This window comes from Pestalotiopsis fici (genome assembly GCF_000516985.1).
Source record: "Pestalotiopsis fici W106-1 unplaced genomic scaffold PFICI_Scf_2, whole genome shotgun sequence".
NCBI lineage: Eukaryota > Fungi > Ascomycota > Sordariomycetes > Amphisphaeriales > Sporocadaceae > Pestalotiopsis > Pestalotiopsis fici.
In genome coordinates this window covers 4,748,063-4,768,655 of record NW_006917092.1, presented here as the reverse complement: position 1 = coordinate 4,768,655, position 20,593 = coordinate 4,748,063, and the positions used below count along the sequence as shown (strand labels likewise).

The following is a 20,593-nucleotide window of genomic DNA, read 5'->3' as shown; positions in this document are numbered from 1 at the left end:
CGAATGATTGTTCAGACCTTGGCTACACAGATGCGCATGTTTGATTGGTGTTTCTTTATCATAGTAACAAATTCTGTTTTACCTAACAATTCCAGAAAGCGGCATTCTCACGTCGCCTATCTCGCGGCCTTGCATTCTCGAAACCTCCTCCTTGGCCCCGAGAAACGGCATGTTTTCGTCACCGAGCAGTCCAATTGTGAAGACTGCCTTGTCTTTCTGCTGATCATGGAACCAGCCGAGACGGAATTCGCTGCCGATCAGCAAAGCCTCCAATTCCTGCGCCTTCATGTACCATGCGCCAGGAGGTACCAACTCGATAATATTTGATTCATATAGCAATGCCGCTTGGGCTGCAATGCTTCCAGGCTCTTCGGGAGCCAGCCCTTGAAGATTCATATCGAGCATCCACCATCTCTGTCTCCACCCCAGCTTTCGTAGGCCCCTGGACACCAGTGCCCAGATATTCACCAGGACAATGAGGACAAGTATGCATAGAATTAGATACGTCGGAATAGCATTTTGTACCAACCGGCGCCTTGAGACGTCATATATGGTGACAGGCACAGTGTCCAGTTCCGGGGCATTGAACGGCTCAGAGATGGAGGTCTGATTGATCAGTAGTCTACTCTCTGAGCTCGCAAGTTGTCCAGCTGCCATGGTGAAATCATGTGTCAATTGGGCGAGAATCTCATCCACATGCGCCTCGCTGCCGAGACTTTCTAGTGCCACCGGGCCGTACGGCTCAAGAAGCACACGGAACGGTTTTCCTAGTCCGGAGTTGATGTCAATGGCAGGAAACACAGATGTCGGAGTCGTCCATCCATTCAGATCTGGTATAGGGAACACGGGGACATGGGGCCTGCTGCTGTTTTGAATAATCCGGGGCGGATTGTCCGAATCAATGGTGAAATTGCCACCCACGAGCGTCAGTTCGACGTCAACATCCACCCAGGAGTAGTTGCACCGCATCGCAGTAAAGAAGCTGACGTCGGCAGACGAGGCATCAAAGCTGCCCCACGCGTAGGTCTGCTGAGTCCATCCGTGTAGCCGCGGGGCATGAATCGTGCTCTGCGTGCCAGGACACCACAAGGTGATAGGATCTGCTGCAGATTCGACGAGGGCACCAAGATAAGCCATATTGTCCGAGGAGTCTCCGCTCGTTGCGTTGCCAAGGGCGGTTTTCATGGTCACGCTGCTACCATCGGGGCAGGTGATGTTCTCACTCATCATGTGCTGATAGTAGTAGTTGTCATCCTCACAACCGTATATACACACTTTTTGTTTCGCAATGGTGTATTCGGATCGGTCCATATGTACGCAATCTGCCACCAATTGAACCGCTGGAATTTCGGCCGTGGCAGAGACGTTCGACAGTCCGTCTGGCGCTGCTAGGCCTTCAAGCACTGGAAACACCAAGGTATCGTACGTATTTGTCGGGTATGAACTATTAATGTCTGCCTGCTTGAGAAGCAAACTTCCTATCAGCCCCCGATAGTTGTTAAATGGATTCATTCCAAGCGCGGTTGGATCGGTGACATTTCCAAACCAGGTTCCCTGCTGGAGTTCCATGTGATATGGCTTGGGTACTGCTTGTGTCGTGAAGAGAATACTGGAAAGTGAAGTTAGGAATGCAGAGAAGAAGGTCAGGGTCTGAGAAATCGTGACCGTCGGTAGCCCCATGCGAAGTGATTGCCAGAATGCTCGAAAACCCAACATATCCACAAGCGACATATCCAAGAACTGCGACGGAACAGGCAAGGACGACGGCAATGAGAAAACGGAGAGGTTGCGAATGATTCCGTTGCAGGAAGTAATGTACAGTGAAACCAACGACGTGAGCAGGCCGGGGATCATCAATCCAAAGGTTGAGAGATACGCGTTGCCGCCAAGCGTTGCGATGCCATTCTGCGTCTGCGAGACATGAAAAAGCGTGCCAACAGCGACAATAAGGCACACCAATGCGAGTGTAACGGCTGTTCGCACCCAGGTTCTCAATGGCAATACCGAGCCTCTAGAGCTGGCCCAAGTCTGGCTATCGTACGCCGGCAATATTCCTCGGATTTCTTTCAAAAAGGCCAAGATTCCCAACAAAGTGGCTGGATCTCGGGGAAATGTATCTGGCTCTACTGTGAAGAAGAGAGTAGTGACCAAGGTCAGAGAAGCAATAAGAAAGCACAGTCCTGCTATAATGAAGGCGATTCTCTCGTCAACTAGCAGTCGCTCCACGGGAATCTGTCGCGTTCCATTGACCTCGACGGAATTGGACTGCCTCATTCGATAGTGACTAACAAACGGCCCAAATCGTGAGTACATGTCTTGAACATGTTCCTCTATCACAGCAGAGGTATACAGCGAGAGATTTTGTGTATGATCGACATTGTCCAGGTTGACGCCCGAGTCATATCCCGAGGAGAAATCAACCCAATTTCCGTCGCGGAATGCGATCGAATCTGCTTGGACGATGCCACATCCTCCTTCATCCGAGCCGTAGAAGCTGATGTCCGGTGATTGCAACCAGCAATTGGCCCACTGTCCTCCAACATCATCTGGAATGGCATACGAGAGCAGGCGCTGGAAGTCAACGTCAATGTCGATAGGATTCTCTTCGCTGTCTTGGACTGATTGTACGGTGCGGTTGACTCCATTATCAACAACCTCTACCTTTGACGTCCAAACATGCGGGGAGCATACCACTCCACCCGCGGTACCCAAAACCGGCAAGGATATATTTTCCGCTGAAGGGCCAAAAAAAGCTGCGACAACTGCAAACTGTTGTTGAGGCCGTGGTAGGTTGCTACAAGACTTATTCAGGTAGAGGTCGTCCAAAGTCCACCAACTTGTCACATTGGGCGGGCCAACGTCACCCAGATACCACGAAAAGCCGGATGAAAGATTAAATGAAGCGCCGCATCCTTGAAACTTGGGCGTGATGGTCGCCTCGTATATATATCTTTCTGGATCATATGTTATGTTTGATGAAATAGATTCAAGCTGCACACATTGCACATCGACGTATATTCCATCAACGATCGCAGACAATGGTGCTACCAGCTTTCCTGGGTCATTCGTGATGTTGCTCACAGCTTCGAACTTTTGGTATGCTCCAACTTCGGTAAGACCAAACGGCAGCTGAGATCCGAGAGCATTTATACTTTTAGCAACATAATATGGACTCGCATCGAGTGCTGTTAAGTTCGTCGGTGGTGCAAATGAATCAAGTGCCCTGACGGGAACATCCAACACAGTGTCGACAGTACCGTGATAGAATAGGCTCGTGGAGAGGATTATGACAACTTCTAGAATAACTGTGGTGCCCAAGACAAGAGAGATGAGAAAGTGCCGATTGCGAAGAGACCTGTAGAATGCGACAGGCGAGAGCTCATAGACATATTCAAGAGCAAGTATGGCGGACTGTTCTTGCTGACCCTTGGCGAGAATGATCCAGGGCATGTATCGCCGAGCTTGTACTTCGGTTCTAGACCAGAGAGCCGCTACAAGAGTGAGGACTGTGGAGAGGGATACTCGTTAGCAAGGTTCTCTTGAGTTCCTGAACGATAAACCTTCTCGACTTACTTGCTGTAGGGGCAAATCTCCAAACATACTGCCACTGTTGGGCAAATTCTACGAGACCTTGATCTACTCGCGATTGGTGGTCCAGGTAAATGATGAGCCCAGCAAGAAGGAGGAAAACTCCAATGAATGCGGCGAGTGTGCTTCGTCGGAGCCAGAAAGGACGCCAATCGACGCCCGCGTCGCGATCGGAGAGAGCATCCGACGAGATCAGAGAATATGAGCTCTGGTACCCATGCTTGTCATCTTTTGAACTGGATACAGTTTGATGGACAGAAGGATTTGAAATCGAAGCATCATCTTCATAGATTGACGCCTTTGGCAGCATCAAGGCGCGTTGTGCCAAGTCTGATGCCATACCTAGACTCGGCGTAGTGCTTCTTTTGTGGCGAGCCCACGCGAGATCATTGTTGTTTCTGCCAGAAAATCGCCAACAGAAATTCAAATGGATGTTTTCTCTAAGAATAAGAGAATCCAGAAGAAACGAGAGAAAAGAAACTCTGTGATCGCGCCGGGACTGCGTGTAGCTGAGCTCGCATAAAGGGTTCACTTCACTCCAGGCACAGGTGGGTTGCAGATTCGCAGGGATCCGCATCCTACAGGTACCCGAGAGATTGGCCTGGCCCTACAGCACTCCCTCATCCCCAAACACCAATATGCACCTTCATAGGTACAGGTATTTTGGTGAATCGATGAAAAGCATCGCCAACATCCGCGCAGCAGTCATGTCATTTAGAACAAGATTTGATTGGTAATTCCCGACTTTGAACCCCTCAAAGCACCGCACTCGTAGATTGCCACAATCAATGAGAATGTGTCTTTTTAAAACTCCCCTCAGATATGCACTGGTGCTCTCTAAAGTCCTAGTGTAACAGTTTCAAACCTTTTCGCCTCTGGCCCCCAAAAGCGGTGTGCAGCGGGAGTCTTTAGCATCCTTTTCTGGTAAGTGCGCAGTATGCAGGTGAGCGGCACAGCACTCTGCTAGGCGAGGATTCCCCTACAAAAATTATTAAGAATAGCGGGACAGACACCCTGCACGCCGGTTAGAACCCCGCTAAAATTGTAGGACGCGGCCGCGCGATAAGGTTGCCCCAAGTCGGCTTGCGCAGGGCTGCATATGTCCCTACTCCTAGGTAGATTTCTTATTCAAGCTTACATATTTACGCTTAATTGAAAGCTTCGTCGGATGTGGACAAACCCAAGCATATGGCGAATTCTTTTTCAATTGCACATTGGAATAGTGGCCCTCGCGAGCTGCGTCCTTTCCGGGAATGACTTTGTCGTTTTCAAAGTCCATTCTGGTATTTGTCGCACATGACTGTCGTATATTGAAGAATACCAACATTTGAATGTAAGCACGAAACATTCAAGAACAACTGGACAGCTTAACGCAATTGAAGTTACTAAATTGTACATGCCATCTCTCGGAGTGATATTATGCGAGAATATCTTCAAGCCACGCCGCTGCTGTCGTGTCCCAGATTTTCGCATAAGCCGTGTGAGCAGTCAGGTTGGATCCAGCCGCGTCGCAAACACCGTCCAGATCGTCACAATAATCATGCAGGCGGTCGGAATATTTTGCCAGCGCGGCAATCTGATCAGCCGTTCTTGGGTATTTCTGTAGTGATGTTAGCACGGTATATATTTTCTTGAGAATATATAATTACGCACGCCAGTGGCAGCGACATCGCCGACGTTGTAAGTCTGGTTGGCTGTGTGGCGGGGATCACCATACAGCAGGATAGCAGCAACTAGTCAAAGTGAGTTGGCCTCTAATTTTTCTTATATCATTTGATAGAGATATTCTTACTTTGCGATCCAAGAGTGTCGGGATCGATAGTCGGCGACGTGTAGTTTCCAAGAGTGTTCCCAGCTCCATCGCCTCCGCCTGCGAGCATATCGCCAACAACCATGGCACCCTATATGTTTATTTAGTCCGATCACCAATGAAATATCTGCGAATCATCCATACCTGGGAATATCCAAGCAACACAAGTTTGGAATCGGGACAGGCTTCAGCGTAAGCCTTGACTTGTGCGGTGCCGTTGGCAATACCCTCCTGGTAGCTAGGAGTTGAGCCTTCCTGGGTAGCTGGGTAGAGAATGTTCTCGTAGGTACTCCCATTGATGGCATCCGTGACCAAGGTCGTCAATGAGCCAAGCAGGCCGGGATAGCTCTCAGTGGTTCCGCGGGCCAGGAACAGGTGTACATCTGCACAAGCTGCCCGTGTCGTACAAGCAGCTTGGGTCAGTGCCGGGAACATGACCATGCCAGCTGCGAGATAACGAGAAGCCATGTTGCCTAGTATCGTATGTCAAGTTCGTATGTGACAATGATTGTGTCGTGATGAAATTCATTCATTGGGCGAAAGATCGGCTTTATAACAAACTCTCGCCGGTGTAGGTATACTCCGTACGGATGGGTCAGAACCTCTTCGCTTAGCATTGTGCTTCAACTACCATTCGCCAACCAAAAAGGGGAAGGACGACCGGAATGTCCCCATATAGATTTTTGAAAAACCGGGGACCGCTAAATTATAGTGGTAGCTCAATATCGACATCAAACGTAAAATCAGCTACCTACGAGCCGAGAAGCCTAAACTCCGAACGCTAATCACGTCATCACAGCTAGAAGCAAACAAAAAACACTTCCGTACTCGTTCCGCGCCGGATAGTATCTAGTCGTGGCCGGAAGTCCGGACTTTAATCCGTGCAGGCCGGTGTTTCTCGCCTTGGACACGTAAGCATGTCGGTCGCAGTCTAAATGAGTTCAACTCCTACCGTTACATTAGACCTGACACTTGATGCCTTGAGCCTAGACCCTGCGTGCCCGATATAGCAGACGAAAGTCGCCTCCTGCGATTCAGGCGAAGCACGCCCTCCATGGCACCGAAGGGATTAAGCAGTAGTCGTGTAAGACATGGACAGCATGGCGATTTCCTACCCTCTGCTGCACGTGTATCGGGCAGCATGGCGCAAGTACCACATAAGTGCTACCAGGATATCACATTGGACAGGAGATATGTTTGTGCGGACCCAACATTCGTGAAATGAAATGCCGGATCACGACCTGGCCGCAGCGAGTTTCTGGGTGCATCGCGGATCATGCACCGCTATTTTCGGACCCATTTGCGGATGAAAATTAACCATTTCACAAAAGAGTTCTTAGCCGAAAAGGAAATGCAATCATGCTGCAATAGTCATCTTATTGTACAACTGTCTTATATTCGTACATCGTTCGGGCTTGATGAATTATGTGGACGGATCACAAGCGTAGACGTCGAGGGACTCTTCGCTGCAGCTGTACCCTGGCCAAGGACTATCCCAAATACCCTCGGCCGTATCATAATTATGCCACTCGGGCACACCTTGCCACCTGAACAGATCCTCCATGGCTGAGGCGACATGGACGAGTCTGGCTTCACCCCATTGACGGCCCCAGAGACAGAGGCCGAACGGCACCGAGTATCCCGTCTGCCCTACCGGAAGAGCGGCGATGGGGTACCCGGCATACGACGGGATCGATGCACAGGCTTGACTTCCAGTACCGGTATCATCATTGGGGATAAGCAGAGCGTCGAGCTCAATGACGGTGCCATTGTCGGTCGTGTAGGCATGGCCGCCATCAATTGCTGTTTGCGCAGCATGTCTGCCCCAGCCAAAGTTTGCCCAAAAGGCATCACCTTGCGTGCCGTTGGTGGCAATTGCTAGATCGTAGAAATCCTGCCCGGTTTCTGTATTGTACCACCAAGTGCTGTTGCCAAGCGCGCCCGTCGTGTCGTTGTGGGCATCGTTCCAGGCGGCCATCTCCGTGAGGGTGCTCATACCGTAGCGTTCGTCGTCGGCCGGAAAGGTCCAGTTTCTCAGCCACTCGGCATATGCAACATCGAGAAGTACTTCATAGACGGTCAATTGCTGGCGGCTGTCTGGAGTATCTGATGGTTGTCCGAAACCATATGGGTTGGCAATCTCTTGTATGCCAGGAATATACTGGAATGGTCAGTGCTCACGGTCAATTATTACAGATATGATGAGGCTACGTACGCTGATATTGTAGAGCTCAGCTCCGGCGGCCTTGAGCTGGTCAAGAAGTCCTTCATACTTGACACGCTGATCGGGCGCATTGACTGCCTATTATTGCATGTCAGTCACTGTCGATGAGTGCGTGGAGCCAATCCGACTTACCGGGTTGGTCGACCAGTAAGGATTCCAGGGCAAGCCCAGCTTCATACCGCGCAGGCCTCCCTTTTGAGCTAAATGGGCAGTGTAGCCTTCGGTGGGAAGATGGCCCAAAGCGTTCCATGTCAAGTTGTCAGAACGGTCAGCACCGGCCATGATATCCAATAGGTAGGCGACATCCTTCATGGACCGCGCCATAGGTCCCGGCGTATCATGGTAAAAGCTTCCAGGTATGATGCCGTGTCGTGACAGTAGACCAGGCGTCGACTTGATGGTATACAGCCCGAGATGCGACGAAGGGTGAACTAAGGACCCGTGAGTCTCACTTCCGAAGGAAATTGCCGCCTGATTACTGGCGACCGCCACAGCAGAGCCACCACTACTGCCACTCGTGCCCTGGGTCAGGTTGTATGGGTTTCTGATTTGGCCCGCTCTCGTTGAATAACCGTCCGAGAAATTGGTCAATGCTCTGTGATCGGCCGCCTCTGACAATGAAGCATGGGCCAACAGTACACCGCCAGCGGCCCTTATCTTTGCGACTACAGTGGCTTCCTCAGGGTATCTGCCGCCAAGAAGAACGAGACCTCCTTCAGATGTATTGTGCTTGTCATCTGTGTAGTAGTTGTCTTTGACCACGAATGGGATGCCATGCATGGGTCCACGAGGTCCTGACTGAGACCGCTCTTCATCAAGAGCAGCGGCGATAGAAAGAGCATCTGGATTGGTCTCACTGATGGAGTGGAGATATCTAGGTAGATGCAGTAAGTAATTGAGTAAAGCCGAGAGATTTCTTCTTGACAATTATATTCAGAAACAATTGTACGTACTTGTTAGTCTGCTCTATGCGTGCCAAGTAGCATTCGACAAGTTGTTGGCTGGTGAGCGTTCCTTGACCCATGTAGAGTTGCAGGTCACCAATTGTAGCATCTTCAATCGAAACACCATTGCACAGCGCCATTGGGAATGGCGTGACACTGCTGTTTTGGCGGCCATCTGAGTAATTGGTATTGCTACATTGGCCTCGGGGATGGATTCGGCTGCCATTGGCCAAGCTACCAAGGCCGGCAAACAGGATAGCCCAAGTAGGAACGAGTGTGCCCTTCATCTTGCATTCGGGGATGCTTAGTATGATCCACCGCCCCTAGATCGCAGCGAGATGCGTTGGACGCTCCCCAGGAGACATCTGCTGTGCATTCATATATTTATATGCCTCAAGGAAATTGTTTTCTTCTTCCATGTCGGCCGAGTTCATCAGGACTAACAATTGTTTTCCAGTAGCGCCAGTATTTCGTCGCCATTGTCCGATTCCATTCTCGGAAATAAACGCTTGGCCTTTGGTCTGGTTTGGCATTGTACACTGATTAGAGCCGGACATGAATTTCTTATCATCGCGGAGTAGCCCGATCCCCATACTTGGGTCGATACCATTCCCTTAAGAGCATGGTTGACCCTGTTCCCCAGCGAGAAGGTACTGAACTAAGCTTACTTCTGGCTAGTGCTACGGGGTGAGCCTAACTTTTTGCCAGGGTTCTAAATTTTTGTTACTAGAGCTAGTAAGTGCCAGTTACTAGACTAGACTAGGGCTAGTACTAGTATTACTATAGTAAGTGGTCTGTTACTAGCCCCCACTAATTTCCACTTTTGGAAATAATAAAAAATATTAAAATTATCTGCGAAAAAAAGCGGTTTTAACGGTGGTAATTACGTATTTATAGCTTTATTGGATATTTTATAATAAATTATAATATATTAAAAAATAAATTTTAAAAAAATACTTAAAAAATATTTAAAAAAAATAAAAATATTCGAAAAAATTAAAAATAAATAAAAATAATTATAATTTTTTAATTTAAATTAAATATTAATATATTTATATATTATTAAAATATATACGATTTTTTATTTTTAAAATTTTTTTATTTTAAAGCTTTATATATATATATTTTATATTAAAATTTAATTTTTTTTTTAATTTTTTTAATAAAATAATACGTTTTTCTTAATTTAAAATCGGAAAAAAATAAATAAAATAAATAAAAACCAGCATAAAAATCAGTAAAAAATTAGCTATTAAACGGTATATTTTACTTATTAAAAAACCCACTTTTCAAATAAGTGGGACTTACTCTAGTATTACTAGAGCTAGTAACTGCCACTTACTAGACTAGACTAGACCCCCTAGTAACTAGAGCTAGTAACTTTTACTAGAGTAAAAGGTCAGTACCCTGCTTTTTGCCCATTTCCCCAACATGATAACGCTGATTGAATAAATGTTGGAGATGCTTCGTTCAATGCTGACATTGATGACAAAGAATTCAATCTTCGTCTACGTTACTTTCTTTCTGCACGAGTGCCAATTCATGTGGTGGACAGGATCAGCCCCTCTTCCAAATTTGAATATCGCGCACTATTTTCTTTCAAGAATACCTGCATAGACACATCTTTATCGTATGTCAAAGACATCAAGCTTCAGATTTCCACCTTTCAAGAGCTGCAAGGGCTCACCATCCGAGTAGCCATGCACGTAGCATGAGCCCGCCAACAAATATTCCTGGCCCACTCTCCTCAATAGACAGGGTATCGAGAAACCTTCTAGAAGGCACACAATGTCACCCTCGACGATAGCTGGCGGTGCAAGTCCCACTTGGCCGCGTTTGGTGATGAACAGTGGCCAACCAATCCACTTGAACAAGAGGCGGGTCATTTGATTAAACGAATTGACCGCGTCTTCATACTCTGCCGAACTTAGAGCGCTGTGCAGCGTCGATATATCTGGCGCTCCAGGTCCTATAAAGGCATCGTCGAGGGCTGTTCTCACTTCTTCTAGGCTCGCATATCCAAAGGAGCGATACTTTGCCTTTGCATTATCATCGTCTTCAGGTTCTCCTGTGCGCAGGATGATCCTAAACGCATGTGCTGATAAGCATTGAAGAGATGGTGTAATTTGTAATGGAAGACCCTGAGTATCTCTTCCTTTGTTGAGCGCACGCAGGAGCTTTTCCAGCGGTCGTGTGCCATTTCTCGTGTGACCATCATCCCACGCCTTGAGAAACTCCAAGCAGGTCCACCAGAACTTCTTCATGAGATCGTCAAATGGATCAGGCTGCGGATCTCCAACGTATCGGATCACCTTTGTGCATTGATCGAGTTCCAACCCAGTAAACCGTATTCTGTGCTTGTCCAGTATTACCGGGCCTTCAGGGTGCATCTCGTCTAGCCAGGCTTGCGCCAAGGAATTTGGTGGTAGGATGACATAATTCATATCGTCCTTCAATGTGTGAAACTTTGGTACCCAAGACGGGAAGACGGAAGTGCTTCTGTCCTCACGAATAAGCCCTGCAGTGCAAAAGAAGTTTTTATACTTCTTGTGACGCACTGCAGCAGCCACAAGGTCCCAGTACACCTCAGCGGGCTGCTTGGTGTAGTCTGGAACGATACCTCCCTCAATGACTCCTGCAAGTCCAAAGACGGCATCTCGTGGATCAGTGGAACGACACACTGCGCTGATGTGTGGGACCAGGCGATAATCATCTTTCGTTACTGATTTCCTCAATACCTGAATCCAGTTGATGAACAAAGATGAGAGCTCATTGTCATGGATAACCCAATCCCATACGCGTTGGTCAAAGAATGGAGGCTTAGGCGGCTTCTGTGCCACGAACCTTTCAGCAAACAGGTTAAAGTCGCTCAGCTGTTGGAAAGTCATTGATTCTTTGCCACTGTGGATGATGACAATATTCGGCCTCTGCGCCAGAGCGACCTCTTGCACGATCCAAATTCGTGTCCAGTAGACATGACCACTAAGCTTGTCTATCGCGTTCCAGGCTTGATTTCGGGCAAATCTTTCCGTGTTTTGCTCGTGAAACTTAGGATTCTGCCCCAAGAACTCAAGATCGGACTCGCTAAAAGCCACCTTTGAGTCCGGATAACTCCCCAACTTCTCTTCAGTCTCGGCAACGTGGCCAGCGCAAGCTTTGATCAGGCTGAAGGCTATCTCGGTAGAATCGTCAGAAGGCCCAAGCCAGGAAATCACCCAATTTGCTTGGGAATAGATTGACCCCATCAAGGAAACCTGTTGCGACCTTTCAGCCAGGTCTTGCTGGTTGATGCAGACGGCATCTGCCCAAAGAAAAGCAGGTCCATCGTGTTTTCCTGCATATGATTCCCTAAATTGTCTTAGTGCCGAGGCCAGGCTCTTGGTCGCCTGGAATGGCTGTCCATTAACCAGAATCTCTTCAGTGTCTGTTGCGTCTCCCCACACGTACGATAGTGCTGCATACTGTGGAGGAGAGTTTTGTAGTTGTGCAATTTTGATCTCGCAACAGACTTTTGCGTCATGATCAAGATTTGGTACTACTTCAAGCAACCTGATCTCTGCATGATTGGGATTCAGGCTGGTGTACTTCGGAGTGCAGACTGTCAAACGGTACGATCGGTCGCAGAAGATTCCGAAAAAAAAATAATCAGCGAAGAATAGCGCGACCTTCGTGTCGCCTGGGAAATGAATCGGCCCAGAGAAAAGATGACACAGGGCGGAGCAAGGTGGGGGCGCAATCCTCGATAATGGAAGGAATTGAGGTTGCGCTGTCAGCGGGGAAATGAACAGGGGTCTTCATCAAGCCGAATTCCAAAATTCACTAGTCTTGTATTTTTTTATTCTCGTATGGTCTCTAGTCTGAATAGCTCTTCATATAGAGATCTATGACATGACTTCCAATTCTCTACAGCGAGAAGGAGACAAATTTTGCAGTCCAAGTTTTCTCGATGCCATAGTGGAGTCTGGCGGAAACAAGAGTTGAAGCTGAAAAACAGAGGGCAAAGCTATATCAGCATGTCGGAGGCGATATTAGACAAGTATGATCATACCACAGACTCATGTCACAAGCCTCAAGACACTTAGAAGAACATAACATTATATACTTCTGCAGCCGACTACGAAGCCGGGGGACGTAAAGAAGTTCAGTTTATTAATACTCAGAGGAGAACCCAAGTGCTACCTAACAATTTTATAGAAATACACCGCGAGCAATAAATACAAACTCGGCTATCTGATTCTTTACGCCTTCTTGGCAAAAGTCTTCTTCAAGGCAGGAATGGATGGAGAGAAGAAATACTCGCCACCACGAGAAATGACCCAATCCGCGGTCAAAGTGAGCGGCTTGGTCAAGTCATTCTTGAAAGCGCCCTCCATCTCCCTCACGGTACCCGCCGGGGCGACTCCGATCAAGGGATCGAAACCGGGCTTACCATTTGGAGGAAAGGGGAAGTCCGGGTTGTTTGCCCAAACTAATGAGTGTGGTTAGCTAACCAATGCAAATCATGTTGTCTACATTGTTATGGGAAACTTACCATTCTGAAGGAATTCAAAGCCATTGGCAATATTACTCTGGTAACAAGCAAATAATAGACCTCTCTCGAGCTTGTCATCACTGGAGCTCTTCTTGCTTTCTCGCTCCTCGGGCGTGACCTCGGGTCCAAACGTGATGCCGCGACGGATAATGCGGCGAACATCGGTGTTGTTGTTGATTGTACCATCGTCATTCTTGGAATCAAGGTCACCACGCGGGTTGGTCTTGCGAATATGTGCTGCGTAGGGGCAAAGCTCCTGGCTATCAATGTTGAACCGGAAATTCTGATTCTTGTCAGGAGCCGCGAGGGAGGGGTCGTCCCTGCCGGGTGCCAACTGGACTGGTGCGCCGCTCTTCCAGCGGCCGACAAGACGCGCGCCTAGAAGGTCTTTGACTTCCTCCCTGGGAATTTCCGGGCCCACATCTGCGGCATTGGCGCTCTTCTCCAAAAAGGCGTCAAACTCGGGCACGAGCTGCTTGAGATAGCGGAAGGCCAGGAAGCTACCGTCAATAGCCCACGATGGACGGGATACGGGGCCTGGACCAACTTGACCGGCGCCAGGAGGAACATCACCATTGTCACCTTCTCGACCAACGAGAATGATTCCCTGGTCCACAGGCCCGTCATGAGGTCCATCCATATCGGGGGCCGATACACCCTTGACGGATGGTTGAGACAGACCATCGTTGAAGCCGAAACTGTTGTCATTTTTGTCAGCTACTGTCCATACTTTTGGATTCCTGCGGATGTAACTTACTGTTCGTGCCCCTTCTCAGCGCCAGGTCTCAGCTTGCCGTCAAGTTCCTTGACCACTTCAATACTGGCGTCCTTGTGGCCGACATGGAAGATGTGCTTGACTCTGTCCCAACCACGGTTGAGAACGTGCTGGTGACTGGCAGCAACGAGTATGACACCGTGAACATCATTCTTGAATGCCGGATCCCAGTCCTCGAGTTTATCACCGAGCTTTTCGACGGCATCTTTCTTCTGGCCAATCTTGAACGGCCCATCCTTGATGTCGTCGGTGATTCCAAGCTGCACAAGTATGATATGATCAGTGTCTGAAGAAGAAATCATACAACGATTTGCAGGACCTGAGAACTTACTGCAGTTAATCCGAATTGAGAAAATGCAATGTTGACTGAACTGTTCTCGATGAGGCCAATCTGGTGACCCTCAGGAGCAATCCTTCTCTTTGCATCCTTGATCTCCTCGCGAAAGCTTCGGGCGTCTTTTGCTGAAGTGATCAGAGGCAAGAGGTGTGTGAGTTGGTTCCGGAACGAGGCAGCGTGGTCTGCCTTGATGCGGAAGAAGAAGAAGGTCTGCACCTTCTTGGCAATACCTTCACTGTTTCTTTGTCAGCACAAGGTTCTCATGGTTTGTGTTTGTGTGTGTATGGTGAGAATTGCACCTACAGGATATCTCCCTGGATGTTCTTTAGGTCCAGAGGTGGGAGAGCCCCATTGTGCTGCAAAGGAATCTGAGCGTCACCCATGGTTGTGTTGTTCAATTATGTCAATAAATATGTGTTATTTGTGGATAGTAACGATCGCACCAAATGACGACGCAAGTTTCATTAGTCCTTCCTCCCCTTTATATATAGCAGTGGCCCATATAGTCCTACGACGTCAACCAGGCAACTAAAATCCCGTAGTATTGGATTTGAACGTGACTTCAGTACAGCCTCAGCGTGCATTGCCTACTCGCACTGCGCCCTAGCCTCAGAGAAGGACATAATATTCGTTGAGTCATCCCAACGGCAAGACCCAGCCGCAGCCTTGGCGGTGTAAGCTTACAACGGGAGCCACCACAAGATTGGTCGCGCCGCCCGGGTTAACCAAGGATCGCCAATCAGATGCACATTGGCGTCAGCCTCTTCGGTATCGTTGCAAATGCGCCGGTTCCCATTGGCTCGCGTCCGCCAATCTCGTAAAGACCGACATTCTTATTCACTATGGAATCATAACCGACGTGTGCCACAGGTGATTTTTCGACGTCAACATAGCAGAGCGACTCATGGGTATGGACATTCTCTTTGTTCTGAGAAGAATTCGTGGGAACCTCCAGCAGAATACGCCGTCTACAATTGCGCTTGATTATCAATGCATGTCTCTGAGTAAGGTTGAGGACGATGCAAGTGCCGGACAGTGGCGCTTTTCCTCTTACCAGTTGGAATTGGGTGGGACCACTGGCTGTACAAAAGTATCTATTTTGGTCTTGTAAGGCTTAACAGCCATCTAGGTGTAACAGGGGATCAGGGGTTATGTGTAACACATCCAGCTGAGCATTTGTTTGTCGGTGTGGGCAAACACGACATGTCCCGGTTGTCACCAAAGTACCTGGGGTATTGAAAGCATGTGTCACACCAAATTACTTACTTCTGAAGATTAGACGCTGAAGCCTTGCACCATTCAGGGGTACTCATGCTTATGTCAATCCCCAGCCAAGCGGTAGCGCAAGGGTTCGTGAAGTGACGTATCTCATCACATGTCGCTTACGTTGCTATTAGCGAGTTATTCGTCGAGAAACATGATTATATGCTGCTGACTGCAAGTGGAGGGAACACGGTGGCCGGTATCAGCGGTCAGGGTCCAGGGGAACTGAATCAAGGTGCTGACAGGTAAGCGGCACATGACGAATTGAATAGATGGTTGAACGCGGAAAAAAGATTGTACCGTCATTTAGAAACACATTACGGCGCCGTAGGGAATATAGGACAGGAATTATAAGTGCTAGAATTAGGATGACTGATTTTAGCACGATCACATTCTCATAACTTACACAACAAAGGACTACTTTACTTATGTTTTGATAGTCTCCATTGTCTAGTGTTGTACTAAATCTTCAGTGTCATCTGGGGCGTTCGTAATTTTGGCAGTAAGTTTTCTGCATCATTGTGCAGTCTGATTCTATAGCATTCAAATCATGAAGAGCCCATATAACTTGCATTGAGTCTCCCTATGGCAAGTTTGCTCGCATGATGCAAGATCACCTATCGGGAAACATAAATTATATAACAACTCATGGGGACGTCGCAGTATAGCTTGCACAACAAGAAGCAAAAGAAGTGGGCTTCAAACTAGACGATTCGTATTATTTTCGTAAATAGAAATAATCTTTAGTTCTAGTCACTATATATGTGCAACCTCTGGTAAACGGATCAGCCACGTCTGCATGTGGGAAGCCGTCAGGGAACAGCCGATACTACTTGATTCTATAAGTAGCTGAGTGGAATCAAATCAACCAATCAGATAATGAATGGGCGGATAGTATTATTACATGCACATTCTGATCTGCGAGGCCAGAATGGGAACCGTTGGATATACTACGCTACCTGACGATTTCCCCGCAATTGTTAACGAACAACTCAGACTGCCTGGCTGAGCCTAGCTTGCCCTGTCCTGTTGTCATGCAAGACAAAACCCCGCAGCAGCAGGGGCCAGTCGGACTTTTTGGCTGAGAACTGGTGCGGCTGAAGATTGTACGTTGAAGAACGACGAGGTCGCTGTAATAATGATGACACGTTACCCTTGTCCTACCTTTTCCTAACAACGCGCTGTATCGGGGGCCTTCTATTGATGCCCGTGCTAGAGTCAATCTACCAAATTGTCCATCGATACCTATTCTAGAGCTATCCACAAGGGATAGATTATAGATTTATGCGATGGCTGCAGTTGCGTTGCTCGCTCCTGCAGCCCCGCAGTTACCTGGACTGGTGCAGCAGTAATCACTTTCCCCTTAGCTATGAGTAAACAATACATTCTAATAAGTGGACAGAAAATCAGAGAAGCTGTGGTCTGAGGCCTTGTCAAGCTTGAAGTCTGATTTGAGGGAATCACTTCTCTCTGTTGAGGGAGACCGACGTGCAACATTGGAAGTCGTCCTCTTCGAAGCGAGGAATAAGCGAGAGATAGCCATGCGAAAACAGTGGAAGATTACCAAGAAGAATGGCGACATCATCATTTTGCGTGATGTTTTCGAAAAGATCATTCAGTGGGTGGACAAGTTCAAGGCTATTGGAGACACCGCTATGAGTGCCGCTCCGAGTTATGCGTCTATCCCTTGGAATGTTGTGTGTGTTCTCATCAAGGTGACCATCAACGAAAGCGAAGAGTTCGCCGCCATGATTGATGGTCTCCAAGAAGTCACCAACGTGATTGCTCGATACGCAATCTTTGAAAGCATATACCTGCAACAACACACGTCTGCTACGGAACACCTCGAGGCTTCATTGGTAGCGCTTTATGCTGCAGTCTTATCATTCTTGGGAGAAGCCGACGCACATTTTGGTCGCAATACCACTCGAAGATTCCTTCGATCAACGCTTCGGCCAGCATCCGAGATTGAGAAATCTTTAGAGCTGATACGATCTAGACAGACCGAGGTCGACCGTACAGCAAACATTGCCGGTATGGAAATTCTCCAGAACACGTCAACGGCGATGCATGAACTGGTGACAATGGTTGGAAACCTGACTCTCCAGCTAAACATTACCAATTATCGACTGGAGCAGATGCATACGAGCAGAGTCTCGAGACCAAAGTCGCCGACTGAGTCTCTGAAAAGCGTGGTTACTTCTATCATGGGTCCAACCCAGAGATTGTCGCAAAGAGGCCCAATGCCCCGCGATGATCTTTCTCCAGAGGCACGTCGGATCATCTTCGATTGGTTATCACCAGTCAAATATCAAACCCATCATTTGGTGGAGACGAAGGATCGTCTACCAAACTCGGGAGCATGGATGTTTCGCAGCTCACAGTTCCGGAACTGGAGAGACTCGAGTATATCCGAGACTTTATGGCTGCATGGCATGCCCGGATGTGGAAAGACAAAATTGGCGTAAGCGCAAAACTGTATGCTCAACGATAAAACTACAAGGCTAACTCTGTCCACTTCCAGCTCTGCTGTCATTGATTTGGATCTAGGAGTTGGTAACGCCCATACTTCCAACGCTGCTCCCCTGGCCTACTTCTACTGTTCTCGAAATAGTGCAGAGCCCGAGAGGTGGGACCCTTCCGAAGTCCTTCGCTGCATCGCCAGGCAGCTATGCCGAGATGATCCTGATTTCTTCGTCTATGAGCCGTTGAAGCATCTTTACGAGAAAGCCGATAAGCCTAGACATGGAGAAAGGCGAATAGACAATGACGCCTGTGTCGAATTGGTATTACAATTGTTGCGCGAGAATCCTGCGACCATTGTCATTGATGCCCTAGACGAGCTAGACCCAGATAGACGACACAGTCTACTAGAGAGTCTAGATCAAATCGTCAAGCGCTCGGCAAATGTCATCAAGGTCTTTATGACCAGCAGAGACGATCTTGATATAAGCATCCGCCTCCGCTCGACCCCAAATTTGTATATCAGTGCCTCTTCAAACCAAATCGATGTTGCTTCTTTCATTGACGTGAAGATACATGAAGCAGTCGATCAAAAGAAGCTCCTGGGTGGAAACGTTCCGCCCGGACTAATTTTGAAAATGAAAGAAACCCTCAATGACGGTGCAGGGGGAAGGTCAGTATAAAGTGACCGCAAACGTAAATTATAATGTTGACAACTGTGCCAGATTCCGTTGGGTTAGTCTGCAAATCTCGAACTTGTGCGACCCTAAACGCATGAGAACTCAGGAGGAAATTCTGCGAGAGCTCGAGCATCTTCCAGAATCACTTCAAGACCTGTATTCAATCGCTCTTCAACAGATCAACCAACTCCAGGAAGCTTATAGACATACGGCTAGAACCGCTTTGCAGCTTTTGCTCGTGGCTGTGCGGCCTATCCCCTGGTCAGAATTCCTCCACCTTCTGAGCGTCAATCCGAACAGTGGAGGCCTGGTTGTTCTCAAGACGGATGTTGTCAGCATGACGGGAAACTTTCTACTAGATGAAGACCATAGTGGTACCCCAAGATTCGCACACCAGTCTGCAAGGGAATATCTCGAGTCGCTCCCAGATTTCGAATCATTATCGAGTAACGCATCTGCAGCACACATATGTTTGCATCACATCAAACAGCCAGGTAATTGGGATTCGAGAAACTTTTCCTACTCATCATTCTACTTGGGCAACCACCTTGGTAAGACACACAAATGTCAGCGAGACACATTCCGGCCAATCTTGGAAGAACTACTGCTGCCCACGCAGAATTTTGTTGAGGCAAATAGGTTCGAGCCTTTGATGCCCGAGTCTGAATTATTCCAGAAGTGGCGACGACGCATCTCAAGCTTCCAGCGAACTGGTTACCTGGGCAACAACCGCAATGTGGACGGGGCGGAGTTGTGTCCGGCGACTATGGTATCTACTAAACCTATATTTGCCATCTGCGCTATGGGCCTGGCCGAGTTCTTGCCATTGCTCCCGCGCAAAGTGCTACAAACTTACGAGCAACCACAGCTAGATTTTGCCGATCTAAGTGCAGTGGGTTATGAAGCGCTACGCCAGTATCATATGCGCAGTTCCCTCGAGATTGCCATCCTGCTCCATCAATCAGATATTGTGGCGACCTTTCATCAGCTGGGTCTTGACATGGATCGTCTTGGTCCTTTTAATGAAAAGCCCGTACACCTGGCAGCCAAGCTAGGAAATAACGACATCCTCCGTCTTCTCCTGAGCTTTGGCGTCGATCCCAACTCGATGATGAGTCTCGGAGTTGCAAGGCCAGAGGAAGACAGCCAGAATACAACTAGGTTGGACGATACTAATGACGAGCGGCGCAGACCAGCATCTTCCTTGGGGTTTCATGTTCGCGTCAACAACCGCAGCGAAATCCGCAGCCCTTTCTTTTTCAAGGAGGAAAGTCTTTCCATCCTTCACTTGGCCATGCACACATCCAACGCCGCCCAGTGTATACAAACTCTCATTGAGTACGGTGCTTCCGTGAACCTACGAACCTCCAGAGATGTGACACCTCTCCAGCGCTGTCTTGAATATGGGAATTTGAAAGTCACTTCTGAGGTCTTCAAGATTCTCTTGGCAGCTGGATCCCGCCCCAACGATGTACTTCCAGGGGGCCAGAGTATAGTTCACGTGGTAGCCACAATGGGTCTCTCCAACATCACCCGGCTTCTTCTAGAGGCAGGAGCAGATTGTGTCACTGAAGACCATCATGGCCAAACTCCCTATGACCTTGCACGACGCATGGGTAACCATGAAGTAACCGCAATACTGGCTGTTGTGGACGCTGAATACCGGAAAACGCACCCACACAAGTCTCATGAACTATTCAAACATCATTCGACTTCTGATATCCCACTGTTCAACGTCGAACTAGATGACTCTAGTACTACAATAGCTTCCGATACCCAACCCGCCGATGGAGAATATTTAAGCCCCAACACCCAGTCCAAGCGGCCAAAATTCCTCACAAAATTGGTCAACAGAGAGTGGGGTCGACTAACATCTGGACGATGAGCTGTTCACTTCTGTGTGCTGGCCACGCGTTCTTCCACATTCGCAAGGTTTTGAGTCGGCTTTGAAGTGTGGACTTGGACTGCTACTTCTCCG

The 20,593-nt window shown here is 48.3% G+C and overlaps 7 protein-coding genes across 7 annotated transcripts; 2 read left to right on the top strand and 5 right to left on the bottom strand.

Moving 5' to 3' along the window:
• Nucleotides 1–78: 78 nt before the first annotated feature.
• PFICI_03623 (uncharacterized protein) lies at nucleotides 79–3,928 on the bottom strand (the record flags this gene model as incomplete). Its single annotated transcript, XM_007832204.1, has 2 exons — nucleotides 79–3,506; nucleotides 3,574–3,928. The coding sequence occupies 2 exons, from the start codon at nucleotides 3,926–3,928 to the stop codon at nucleotides 79–81; spliced, it is 3,783 nt and encodes a 1,260-aa protein (XP_007830395.1).
• A 1,077-nt stretch (nucleotides 3,929–5,005) lies between these two features.
• Nucleotides 5,006–5,866, bottom strand: PFICI_03622 (uncharacterized protein; the record flags this gene model as incomplete). Its single annotated transcript, XM_007832203.1, has 4 exons — nucleotides 5,006–5,188; nucleotides 5,242–5,321; nucleotides 5,381–5,489; nucleotides 5,543–5,866. The coding sequence occupies 4 exons, from the start codon at nucleotides 5,864–5,866 to the stop codon at nucleotides 5,006–5,008; spliced, it is 696 nt and encodes a 231-aa protein (XP_007830394.1).
• Nucleotides 5,867–6,821: 955 nt separating this feature from the next.
• Nucleotides 6,822–8,853, bottom strand: PFICI_03621 (uncharacterized protein; the record flags this gene model as incomplete). The annotated part of the gene is made up of 4 exons (XM_007832202.1): nucleotides 6,822–7,559; nucleotides 7,614–7,700; nucleotides 7,755–8,496; nucleotides 8,576–8,853. 4 exons carry the CDS (start codon nucleotides 8,851–8,853, stop codon nucleotides 6,822–6,824), a joined length of 1,845 nt encoding a protein of 614 aa, XP_007830393.1.
• A 1,338-nt stretch (nucleotides 8,854–10,191) lies between these two features.
• PFICI_03620 (uncharacterized protein) lies at nucleotides 10,192–12,086 on the bottom strand (the record flags this gene model as incomplete). Its single annotated transcript, XM_007832201.1, has 2 exons — nucleotides 10,192–11,900; nucleotides 12,014–12,086. The coding sequence occupies 2 exons, from the start codon at nucleotides 12,084–12,086 to the stop codon at nucleotides 10,192–10,194; spliced, it is 1,782 nt and encodes a 593-aa protein (XP_007830392.1).
• Nucleotides 12,087–12,804: 718 nt separating this feature from the next.
• On the bottom strand, nucleotides 12,805–14,592 carry PFICI_03619 (uncharacterized protein; the record flags this gene model as incomplete). Its single annotated transcript, XM_007832200.1, has 5 exons — nucleotides 12,805–13,034; nucleotides 13,098–13,795; nucleotides 13,855–14,132; nucleotides 14,204–14,444; nucleotides 14,513–14,592. The coding sequence occupies 5 exons, from the start codon at nucleotides 14,590–14,592 to the stop codon at nucleotides 12,805–12,807; spliced, it is 1,527 nt and encodes a 508-aa protein (XP_007830391.1).
• Nucleotides 14,593–16,761: 2,169 nt separating this feature from the next.
• Nucleotides 16,762–18,618, top strand: PFICI_03618 (uncharacterized protein; the record flags this gene model as incomplete). The annotated part of the gene is made up of 3 exons (XM_007832199.1): nucleotides 16,762–16,820; nucleotides 16,875–17,936; nucleotides 17,997–18,618. The coding sequence occupies 3 exons, from the start codon at nucleotides 16,762–16,764 to the stop codon at nucleotides 18,616–18,618; spliced, it is 1,743 nt and encodes a 580-aa protein (XP_007830390.1).
• A 91-nt stretch (nucleotides 18,619–18,709) lies between these two features.
• PFICI_03617 (uncharacterized protein) lies at nucleotides 18,710–20,500 on the top strand (the record flags this gene model as incomplete). The annotated part of the gene is made up of 1 exon (XM_007832198.1): nucleotides 18,710–20,500. One exon carries the CDS (start codon nucleotides 18,710–18,712, stop codon nucleotides 20,498–20,500), a length of 1,791 nt encoding a protein of 596 aa, XP_007830389.1.
• Between the last annotated feature and the right edge of the window lie 93 nt (nucleotides 20,501–20,593).